At 41.3% G+C, this 12,764-nt stretch overlaps 1 protein-coding gene across 3 annotated transcripts in view; it reads left to right on the forward strand.

The window, feature by feature from the left end:
• The window catches only part of ZMYM4 (zinc finger MYM-type containing 4), a 116,977-nt gene that overhangs the window by 38,824 nt on the left and 65,389 nt on the right, over positions 1–12,764 (forward strand). For all 3 annotated transcript variants that reach the window (XM_068269106.1, XM_068269107.1, XM_068269108.1), the window contains 2 exons: positions 2,140–2,310; positions 6,251–6,329. In XM_068269106.1, the coding sequence (XP_068125207.1) occupies positions 2,140–2,310; positions 6,251–6,329 (250 nt within the window). The remainder of the gene's footprint in view (positions 1–2,139; positions 2,311–6,250; positions 6,330–12,764) is intronic.

Consider the following 12,764-nt stretch of genomic DNA (forward strand, 5'->3'; position numbering starts at 1 on the left):
AAGGTTTGTGTCATTCTATTGGTATTTTAAAATGGCTCTGATGCTGTGCTGTTAACTTTAACCATTGCTGCTGGTACAGAACATGACGAGAGAAGCCAATTTAACATGTTCTCATCTACAGCCAAGTGTTACAATGTTCAGTTTGTATAGGCTCAGGTAACTTTATCAAATTCATAGAGAAAAGCAGGTAACCCTGGTTTGTTGACTTTTACCCAGTGAATACATTAACCACTTCACCACTGAGGGGTTTTACCCCTTGAACACCAGAGCAATTTTCACCTTTCAGCGCTCCATCCATTCATTCGTCTATAACTTAATTATTACTTATCGCAATGAAATGAACTATATCTTGTTTTTTTCGCCACCAATTAGGCTTTCTTTAGGTGGGACATTATGCCAAGAATTATTTTATTCTAAATGTGTTTTATTGGGAAAATAGGAAAAAAAATATTATTTTTCAGTTTTCGGCCATTATAGTTTTTAAATAATGCATGCTACTGTAATTAAAACCCATGAAATGTATTTGCCCATTTGTCCCGGTTATAAAACCGTTTAAATTATGTCCCTATCACAATGTTTGACACCAATATTTTATTTGGAAATAAAGGTGCATTTTTTCAGTTTTGCATCCATCCCTAATTACAAGCCCGTAGTTTATAAAGTAACAGTGTTACACCCTCTTGACATAAATATTTAAAAAGTTCAGTCCCTAAGGTAACTATTTATGTTTTCTTTTTTTTTTTTATTGTATTGTTTTTTTTTTTGTTTTTTTTTGTTTTTTTAAATTCCAAAAAAACAAAATTGGGGAGTGTGGGAGGTAATGAGTTAATTTATTGTGTAAATAAATGCTTTAGGGTGTAGTTTACTATTTGGACACAAGATGGCCACAGTGAGTCTGTTTACATGCGACCTGTAAGCGTCCGGAAGGACGCTTACAGGAAGCAGTAGGAGGCTGGGAGAATCACAATGATCGCACTGTTTCTAATAGAAGCAGCGGATCATTGCAGGGGCTTAGATCAACGAACGGGAATGGATTTTCATGTTCATTGATCTCCAGGTGAGCGGGCGGCGGCGTGCATGAGCGGTGGGAGCGCGCACACGAGCAGCGGGAGCGCGGACAGCGGCGGTAGCGCATAATGGTACGGATTTCTCCGTCCTTGGTTTTTTAGGGGGGAGAAAAGGGACGGAGAAATTCGTCCCGCCGGGGGTAAAGTGGTTAAATATATTCAGTTGTGTTATGGTGGATATCTGATTTTAGGAATAAATTCCAGTTTTCAAGATTGATCATGTGTGCAAAATACAGTATAGGGTCAGTCCAATCTGTTTGGTAGATATTTTTTTTTTTTTTTTTTTGCAAACCATTCCATTCACAGTGCTATTCTGTCATAGATCATGGTGTCCAGCAATGGAGGCAGCGAGTACTGTCGAACCATTATACTCACAGTTGCGATCATAGGGTCTCTGTGTCCTGCTAGAGACAGCCAGCCACAAACCTGGATACATATATTACAATTACTGTGGTTCTGAGGTGATTAATTAAGTTGCTATGTATCCCAGCTGGAGAAGATTGTACATGCTTGTTAGTGTCAATTCAAGCTTTAAAGCTAACCTGTGCGGTTTAAGACAATATTGTAGATACTTGCCTCAGTAGAGGAAAACCTCTGGATCTTCCTCACACCTGTGCAGTAGCACAGAGCCTCTGCTCATATTTTTCTGCCAAGCCCAAGTGTGCTGCTCTGTGGTGCTGCGCAGGCGCGAGTCGTCTGCTCAAGCACAGTGCAGCCATGCTGCATCAACAAAGGCTTGTCAGCGAGCTCCAGGCAGAGGTCCCAGTGCTGAAACAACAAGGTGAAGGGGGGACTGGGAAGCCACTGGAGGATGCAGAGGCTTTGCCCTACTGAGGTAATTTCTCAAAATGTTTTCCCTTCAGGTACATTTGAATATAAGCCTTGAAGGTTATTGGGAATGGCAAGGACATAAATACTGTATGTGAAAGAAGTACTTTGTTTTTCTTGAGATACAAAACAAAGACTAAAAAGAAAATATTCATATCTCATTTGTTCTTATGCTTGATGTGTACCTTTTATGTGAACCCGCATGTTGGCAGAGGAGAGAAACTTATGTACTTTCATTCTACAGGAATCTAATTACAACTTCAGTAGCAAATCGCCAATGGGTGACAGTCTGGGTAATTCGTACTCTTCAGGTGTAAGGGTAAAAGAGGAGCCAATGGATGAAGACTATGAAAGGGCCTTGGCACCTTCTTCGAGCTTTGCAGATAAAGTTAAAGAGGAGCCGGATAACGCTGAGGTAAAAAATAAAGTATCAATTTCAACAAAGCCTTATTGACTTTATCTTACTCTTTGATGCAGGTCACGTTTGGCAGTAGCATACCAACTGCATAGTATTTATTGATTAAAAAATGTGCAGGCTGATGTATTCTGGGTTTGATTACATATGTATTTGTACAGCAATGGAAAATTGGATGATGGAACATATTTCAGCTTTTCTTTTTGAGAGATTGCAGACATGAACTCCTTTTGGGCCTGAGCACAGTTGGGCACTTGTGTGCATATATCAGAATTGTGTATCATTCAGCGTTGCTGAAAAAGGCACAAAAGCACTCAATGTGCTCAGGCCCTTAGCAAAAAGGTGGTCTGATTAGATAGCTGGTTTTTAAGCTGCTTCAATAAATGCTTTACAACTGTTCAAAAAAAAAGACATGCAAGTTATATGTATTAGCAACTAATTAACCATCCCAAATCACCAATTATTAATTCACTTTAGACAATATCTACGTACATCTTCTAAGGAAAGCTATGAGAGAAAATAGTACCAGAGGGTCAGTGGCGTAGCTAAGGAACTATGGGCCCAAGTGCAAGTTTTACATTGGGACGCTCCCCAAGCGCTCTATATAAAACAAGTGATGCGGCGCACCAAAACCTGCAAAGGACAACCACAGTGTCAAAGGTGTAAGATGGGGATGGGGAACAGTTTGGTAATGATCACTACTATTCAAAGCATCTATATAAGCGATTATTACCAGCACAGGACCAATAGAGAGGTAATACTGTGGTTGAGGGAGGGCTCTTCTGGCCCAAGGGCCCTGATGCGATCGCAACCTCTGCGCCTCCTATTGCTACGCCATTGCAGAGGGTTCCAGCTTTTTATAGCAAAAACTTCAATGCAAAAATTTGTGAATGTCCTACTGTAGGAACTCCTGAATTATAATTTTTTTTTTTGCCTCTTATCCTTAGGAGAGTTCACGATTGGGCTGCAGAAAAGATTTTTCCTTTTTTTTTAAAAAATTTTTTTAACATGCATGTTAACTACTAACAGCTGTCAGCAATAGGAATCACACGGGGTGTGCAATAATATACTTTTCACCTTGCATTTGGGATTTTTCACCCGCATTCGGGAACTACTTAGATGTGAACCAGCCCATTGATTAACATGGGCACACACACACACACACACACACACACACACACACACACACACACACACACACACACACACACACACACACACACACACACACACACACACACACACACACACACACACACACACACACACACACACACACACACACACACACACACACACACACACACACACACACGTATTCGGCCCTCTTGAAGTTTTCCACATTTTGTCACATTACTTCCACAAACATGAATACATTTTATTGGAATTCTTATTCCACGTGAAAGACCATTACAAAATGGTGTACATGTGAGAAGTGGAACGAAAATCGTACATGATTCCAAGCATTTTTTAAAAATAAATAATTGCAAAGTGGGGTGTGCGTAATTATTCAGCCCCCTGAGTCAATACTTTGTAGAACCACCTTTTGCTGCAATTACAGCTGCCAGTCTTTTAGGACATGTCTCTACCAGCTTTGCACATCTAGAGACTGAAATCCTTGCCCATTCCTCTTTGCAAAACGGCTCCAGCTCAGTCAGATTAGATGGACAGCGTTTGTGAACAGCAGTGTTCAGATCTTGCCACAGATTCTCGATTGGTTTAGATCTGGACTTTGACTGGACCATTCTAACACATGGATAATTAAACCATTACATTGTTGCCCTGGCTTTATGTTTAGGGTCATTGTCCTGCTGGAAGGTGAACCTCCGCCCCAGTCTCAAGTCTTTTGCAGACTCCAAGAGGTTTTCTTCCAAAATTGCCCTGTATTTGGCTCCATCCATCTTCCCATCAACTCTGACCAGCTTCCCTGTCCCTGCTGAAGAGAAGCACCCCCAGAGCATGATGCTGCCACCACCATATTTGACAGTGGGATGGTGTGTTCAGAGTGATGTGCAGTGTTAGTTTTCCACCACACATAGCGTTTTGCATTTTGGCCAAAAAGTTCAATTTTTGTCTAATCTGACCAGAGCACCTTCTTCCACGTTTGCTGTGTCCCCCACATGGCTTGCGGCAAACTGCAAACGGGACTTCTTATGCTTTTCTGTTAACAATGGCTTTCTTCTTGCCACTCTTCCATAAAGGCCAACTTTGTGCAGTGCACAACTAATAGTTGTCCTATTGACAGATTCCCCCACCTGAGCTGTAGATCTCTGCAGCTCGTCCGGAGTCGCCATGGGCCTCTTGACTGCATTTCTGGTCAGCACTCTCCTTGTTCGGCCTGTGAGTTTAGGTGGACGGCCTTGTCTTGGTAGGTTTACAGTTGTGCCATACTCCTTCCATTTCTCAATGATCGCTTGAACAGTGCTCCGTGGGATGTTCAAGGATTTGGAAATCTTTTTGTAGCCCAAGCTTGCTTTAAATTTCTCAATAACTTGATCCCTGACCTGTCTTGTGTGTTCTTTGGACTTCACGGTGTTGTTGCTCCCAATATTCTCTTAGACAACCTCTGAGGCCGTCACAGAGCAGCTGTATTTGTACTGATATTAGATTACACACAGGCGCACTCTATTTAGTCATTAGCACTCATCAGTCATCATACATCAATGTCTATGGGCAACTGACTGCACTCAGACCAAAGGGGGCTGAATAATTACGCACACCCCACTTTGCAGCTATTTATTTGTAAAAAATGTTTGGAATCCTGTATGATTTTCGTTCCACTTCTCGCATGTATACCACTTTGTGATGGTCTTTCACGTGGAATTCCAATAAAATGTATTCATGTTTGTAGCAGTAAGACAAAGACAAGACAAATAACATTTATAACGCACTTTTCTCCTGGCGGACTCAAAGCGCCAGAGCTACAGCCGCTAGGACGCGCTCTATAGGCAGTAGCAGTGTTAGGGAGACATGCCTAAGGTCTCCTACTGAATAGCTGCTGGCTTACTGAACAGGCAGAGCCGAGATTCGAACCCTGGTCTCCTGTGTCAGAGAGTAATGTGACAAAATGTGAAAAACTTCAAGGGGGTCGAATACTGTGTGTGTGTGTGTGTGTGTGTGTGTGTGTGTGTGTGTGTGTGTGTGTGTGTGTGTGTGTGTGTGTGTGTGTGTGTGTGTGTGTGTGTGTGTGTGTGTGTGTGTGTATCTAAGTAGTTCACAAATGCGGGTGAAAAATCCCAAATGCAGGGTGAAAAGTATATTATTGCACATCCCGTGTGATTCCTATTGCTGACAGCTGTTAGTAGTTAACATGCATGTAAAAAAAAAAAAAAAATTTAAAAAGGAAAAATCGTTTTCTGCAGCCCAATTGTGAACTCTCCTAAGGGGGAGAAAGGATAAGAGGCAAAAAAAAAAAATTCAGGAGTTTCTACAGTAGGACATTCACAAATTTTTGCATTGAAGTTTTTGCTATAAAAAGCTGGTACCCTCTGCAATGGCGTAGCAATAGGAGGCGCAGAGGTTGCGATCGCATCAGGGCCCTTGGGCCAGAAGAGCCCTCCCTCAACCACAGTATTACCTCCTCTATTGGACCTGTACAGTATTGACTCGGGGCTGAATAATTACGCACACCCCACTTTGCAGTTATTTATAAAAAATGTTTGGAATCATGTATGATTTTCGTTCCACTTCTCATGTGTACACCACTTTGTATTGGTCTTTCACGTGGAATTCCAATAAAATTGATTCATGTTTTTGACAGTAATGTAACAAAATGTGGAAAACTTCAAGGGGGCCGAATACTTTTGCAAGCCACTGTATGTATGTTTACATCCATACATACACAAATGCACACACACACTGTTTTCAGAATCGCCTAAAAAGCTGTGTCCTTCAAGATGATTGAAGCTAAAATAGTGTCTCCTCATTTCATCCGTTCTAGGAATATTCCCAACAGCCCAAGACTTCTGAGGGTGAACTAAAAATCAGTGCTGTGTTTTCGGTCAGCGGCAGTCCTCTTGGTGAGTAAAGTCTTATCTGCATTGTTTCTGTGTATGTTTTGTTTCAAGTTTAAAGAGACTCTGAAGCGAGAATAAAACTCGCTTTTTCCCTTATATTGAGGGAATATATGAGCTGTAGCTCTGCCCCATGCGTGTCTATCAGCGGCTGATCTCCGCCTCTCCCCACCCCTCTCAGTGAAGGAAGACTGAGAGGGGCGGGGGAGAGGCAGCGATCAGCGCTGAGAGGCAGGGCTGCTGTAGATGGTGTCCAGCAAAGGAGAAATTGCTAATGGCTGCCACCTGTATAACCCTAGTTATGCAAAGAGGAGGGTGAAAATCATGCACTGAAATGCTCATAGGCTTGAAGGCGTGTTTATTTATATTTGTATGTGTCAGAGTGGTGCAACTAAATATTTTGAATTTAAAAAATGTTTGGTTTGGGTCCGCTTTAAGTAAACACATGATAACATTCTCTCCACTTTTGGATGGGTCCCGATTTCTCTGCACTGAACTTTCAAGTACTGTGTGTAACCCTTTGAATGTTGTTCTAGTAAAAAAAAATGTTGGTTGTATATAATATGCTGTAAATAATTTTTTTAGAGTAAAGAAGAAATGCTGGGTTTCATTCCGCTTCAAAAGCATTAATGTTTTCTGAAGCATTGTGTTTTAAGACATTCCACCTAGCTTTTTATTTCAGAAGTCTCTTGACTGTAACATCAAATGGCAACTCTGTGTGCTGTAAATGGTTCATTAAGCATTTGTCTCACTACCACGATTTAGATACTTAGAAGCTGTGATTAACCACTTCAGCCTTCAGTCGTTTTTCACCTTATGCATCTGAACAATTTTCACCTCCCATTCATTCGCCAATAACTTAATAACTAATTATCACAATTAATTGATCTATATCTTGTTTTTTCCGACACCAACAGGAATATTAAGAAATGGAAAAAAATTCATTATTTCTCAGTTTTCGGCCATTATAGTTTTAAAATAATACATGCTACATTAATTAAAACCTATCTATTTTATTTGCCCATTTGTCCCGGTTATTACACCATTTAAACTATGTCCCTATCACAATGTATGGTTCTAATATTTGATTTGGAAATAAAGGTGCATTTTTTTTAGTTTTGTGTCCATCACGATTTACAAGCTTATAATTTAAAAAATATTAGTTGTATACCCTCTTAACATGCATATTAAAAAAAAGTTCAGACCCTTAGGTAACTATTTATGTTTTTGTTTTGTTTTTGTTTTTTAAATTGTAATTTTTTTTTAATTTTTAGTTAAACATTTTATTTGGGTATTTTTTGGGTGTGGGATTTTATTTGGGTATTTTTTGGGTGTGGGAGGTGAACGGTTAATTTTATATGTAATGTATTGTCTTTTTGTGATAAAAATGTATGTGCATGTAGTTTTACTATTTGTCCACAAAATGGCAACAGTGATTTTTTTTTTTTCTATCCTGGTGAGCGAGCTTACAGGAACCTATAAGGAGGATTTTGGAGGATTTTTTTTTTTTCCCCCAGAAAGACCGCGGCTTCAAGACCTAGGCTTCTGATGAGAAGCTGTTGGTTTTTCTACCGGGAACTATGTTCCTATTCATTGATCTCCAGGCTAACGGGGGGTGGCACGGGGGCGCTGCGCGCAGCACCGCAACGGCAGCCTTTTGGACGTGACAGTCACGTCCAAAAGGCTAAAATGGTTAAAGAGGAACTGTCCCAGACTGGATTCCCCGCTCCATATTCAAGCGCATAGATTCAATGATAACCTCATCTATATGGTCAGGCACAACGCCTCGTATTGCCCTCTCCACTCTGCAACTTCCTACAAATTATGGAGGTCTGGCAGTCCCACACTTCTTCAAATACTACTTGGCATCACAATTAACACCTATACAAAGCTGGCTGGGAGGGGATAGACGGGACTCCAGTTTGGCGGCAGAAGTTGATATTGCAGGTTCATATGAATCTCTATGCAGAGCTATATACAGGTACAGGGTATCAAATGCCTCTGAAGGCACCAACTTAATCCAAACTACTATTAAAGTATATTAAAAAAAAAACGTAAAATCCTTGGGGAAACAATTCAATATGTATCACAAAACTCACCACTAAGGGGGAACCCTAACCTCTCAGAATTGCAGTCCATCCCAGATATAATCTTTTGGCACACCCACAATATTAAATATATTTCACAACTTTTTATAGATGGGTCATTTAAGGACTTTAACACTTTAAGAGTAGAATTTAATCTGCCTAGGCATGCTCTATTCAGATACTTTCAACTTAGATATGCTATCAAAGCACAATTCGGGATAGCCAACGTTACGCTGACTCCTTCAAATTTAGAAAAACTCCTATTAAACCAAGAAAAATCTAAACAAATTACCACCCTATAAACCTTCCTCATGACTCAGGGTAGCGATCAAAAAAATAGTCATAGCGTCCAATGACAGGCTCATCAACATGAAATGGCAACATCAGGCATACCTCTCCCCAGCACGTCTGTCTAAAATGAGTTCAAGCCATGAAAATCGATGTTTCAAGTGTAAAGTCTTGAATGCTGATTTTCTGCATTGTGTCTGGCACTGCTCATTAGTTAACAAGTACTGGAAGTCAGTAATCCATTTTATCAGAGACAAGCTTTCCCTACCAGTTTTACTTGACTTTAAGATTTGCATGTTGGGAATTGTTGAAGACTTAGCCTGCTCTAAAAATCAGCTACTGTATATTCCTGCATATAAGACTACTTTTTAACCCTTAAAAGTCTTCTGAAAAGTTGGGGGTCGTCTTATACGCCAGGTGTCATTAATGCCGCGTGATACGCCCTATCCTGTTACCGCCTCTCAGATCTCCCTGCTGAGGGAGCGCAATCTATTCTTCCATACCGCTCTGATAAACAGGTAGACAAGGAGAGCTGACCAGTCTACTTAAGGAGAGCTGACCAATGCAACAAGTCAATTGACTATATAGTGTTATATACTGGGTAACACATACAGTACAGCACCAGTATCTGTTCATACACAGCACCAGTACATGATTTTTTAAAAAAAAATTTTTTTAATTTGGTGTGCGTTGGAAGAGGGGTAGTCTTATACGGCGAGTATATCCCGTACCGTATATTTTAACTGGAAAAGTTGGGGGGTCGTCTTCTACGCCCAGTCGTCTTATACGCCGGAATATACGGTAATTCTGTTGAGAATTCTACTATTTTACGCAAGGAAAAATATAGTCTTGAAATGGAAACTTTCTTCCCCATCCTCTCTAACGGAATGGAAAAAACTAGTCAACCAAGCCTTACCGTTGTTTAAACTCTCATATCAAGTGAGAAACCAGTTCACCAAATTCAATAAAGTATGGAATAGGTGGGTTGATGCCTTTGACTCCACAATTCCCAATTTGGAAATCAATATATCAGTCCAGGATTACCAATGATCTAGCCAAAATTGTTGAAATGTCAGTGCTTAGGGGTTTTTTAAGTAATGGATATGCTCTAAAACCGATACATTTTATCATTACTTTATGTAGCTCAACAGCATTTGTAATACTGTACAGTTATGTCTTTTTCGGCCACCAACTGGACAGAATGTAATTTTTGTATGCTTTTATTTTATGTTTTGTTCCTTTTATTAATGTGGAAAACACAATAAAAATTCTCTGTCGCAAAAATCTTAAAATTTAAAAGGGGTAGTAAACTTTTTTTTTTTTTGCTTTGCATCGAAAGTCCTTTAAGGGGACCCCTTCCCCCTGCAATTCTGCAGGGCTAGGTCACGTTAATTAATCGATCCAGTGTTCAGAGGCACGTTTTTGTCAGACTATTAAGACATTGATACTCAAGGGTTCTTTAACCATCTCTACACAGGCACAGGGATTTAAAATTGTAACCTTTTGGTATAAAACACTGGCAATTTTCAACCAATTTGGACTAGGGATCCCAGATTTACAACTGTGTGTGTGGCTCAAAAATATCTGTAGAACTCTGCATTATCGGTAACTGTACTGTGTAGGTTCATTACATTTCTATTTAGGATATTAAGTACAGCACTAACACTGAAACACCCCAGATGGATTGTTCTTGGAGATTTCAATACATGGGTGGACGACTCCTCTTCACAATTTGGAAAAGAGCTACCACGTGCCTTACATGAACTGGGCTTCCTCCAATCAATCAGCTCTGCTACTCACAGGAAAGGTCACACTCTGGACCTTATATTCCATACTGGGCTGTCAATAGCCAATGTGGAAATTAATCCTGTTGCCTGGTCAGACCATCACACTATCCACTTCTCCCTCTCAATACCAGCCGTCAAACACCAGGTCAAGAATCAAATAAAATATCGCCGCTTAAAAGGGCTAACACCTCAACATATCCGAGATAACCTTAGCTTTGATGAATTGACTGACTCCAGCTTGGACCCTGATACTCTGGTGTTTAAATGCAATAAATGTGTGTCCTCCACCTTTGAGACCATTGCTCCTCTGCGCACCAAATATCTTACTCCACACCATCATGCACAGTGGTTTGATAACGCTATAAAAGAGCTGAAAAGACGAGGCCGAAAACTTGAGGCTGTGGCGCAAATCTCAGTCCCCAGAAGACAAACATGCCTTAATCTTCCACTTGAAGAGCTGCCAAAAGGTAATCACGGGGAAAAAAATCATCCTTTCTATCACAAGAGATTGCAAATGCAGTTAACAAACCAGCCCAACTGTTCCGCACAGTGGAAAAACTCTGCAACCCAGCATGTCAAAAACTTAATATCGAGTCTTCAAAGGACCTCTGTGACCAATTTGCCCATTTCTTCACAGACAAAGTCTCCGCTATAAGGTCCGCCATCCAACTTACAGCATCTGAGCCTAATATAGCGCCGAAGACCATTAGCAGAGACAACGTAACACCTTGGTCAAACTTCAAAGAAATTGATGAAGAAGTCACATCAAGCATCCTCCTTCACGTCCGCCTAACTACCTGTGACCTGGATCCTGGCCCAACACAGTTCATGTTGAACTGCCCCGACCTGTTCGTACCGGTATTCCTCAAAATTGTTAAACTGTTCCTTACAATCAGGGATATTTCCTGCTTTACTGAAGGAAGCAATCATCAGGCCTCTCCTCAAAAAACCCTCCCTGGACCCAGATGCAATGACCAGCTACAGACCTGTCTCTAACCTCCCCTTTCTGGGCAAGCTAATTGAAAAAGCTGTATACCTCCAGCTAGAAGCCAGAATCCTACAAAATAACAGTTATGACCCATTCCAGTCTGGCTTCAGGAAACACCACAGCACTGAAACTGCCCTCATCCAAATATGCAACCACCTGCTCATGGCAAGAGACAGAGAAGAGTGCTTGATCCTCATACTGCTAGACCTTTCTGCAGCCTTTGACACAGTTGACCATGACATCTTGATAAACAGGTTACAGGAATACTGCGGCATTGATGGCATAGTACTTCAGTGGTTCCAATCCTTCTTGAGTGGCAGAACCCACAAAGTGTCTATGGGGCCCTTCCTGTCCACCCCTGTAACACTTAAGTATGGGGTGCCCCAGGGCTCAATCCTCTCTCCCCTGCTTTTCACAATTTACATGCTACCGTTGGGAAAACTAATCCAAAAACATGGCCTGACATACCACTGCTATGCAGACGACACCCAACTATATCTTTCCTTCAAGCCTGGTGTGACAGACCCAACTCTAACTATAAACGCCTGCTTACGTGAACTACAGCAATGGATGAATGACAACTGGCTGAAACTAAATGCAGACAAAACTGAAGTCCTTCTGATTGGAGGGCAGAGCATGATAACAAAACAACTTAACTTGCAGTCTTCACCACTGGGAATAGGAGGCACGGATCTACGCAGCTCTGATCATGTGCGTAGCCTGGGAGTTCTAATTGATGGGTATTTAAACTTCAGAACTCAAATCTCTGCTGTGGTGAAATCATCCTATTTTCACCTGAAGAACATTGCAAAAATCAAGCACCTCATACCCCCAGAAGATCTGCCAACCTTAGTCCACGCCTTCATCACATCCCGACTGGACTACTGCAATGCTCTCTACACTGGCCTTCCAAAAAAGGTCTTGTACCGCCTACAGCTGATACAGAATACTGTTGCCAGACTGCTAACCAACCAACCCCGTCACTGCCACATAACGCCAGTCCTGCATGCCCTTCACTGGCTACCTATAGAATGGAGGGTCCTATTCAAGATCGGCCTACTGACATTTAAATCCCTGAATAATCTAGGCCCTGGATACATGAAAGATATGTTACAGCTGCGTAGCAATCCCCGCATTCTCAGATCCACAGGTTCTAATAATCTAGTCATACCCAGAGTCCACTTGGAAACTTTTGGTCCCAGAGCCTCCCTGTCATGCTGCCCCTACGTTTTGGAACTCCCTACCTCAACAGATCAGGACAGCCCCATCCCTGGACGTGTTTAAATCCAGA

This window comes from Hyperolius riggenbachi, chromosome 2 (assembly GCF_040937935.1).
Source record: "Hyperolius riggenbachi isolate aHypRig1 chromosome 2, aHypRig1.pri, whole genome shotgun sequence".
In the NCBI taxonomy this organism is placed as follows: Eukaryota; Metazoa; Chordata; class Amphibia; order Anura; family Hyperoliidae; genus Hyperolius; species Hyperolius riggenbachi.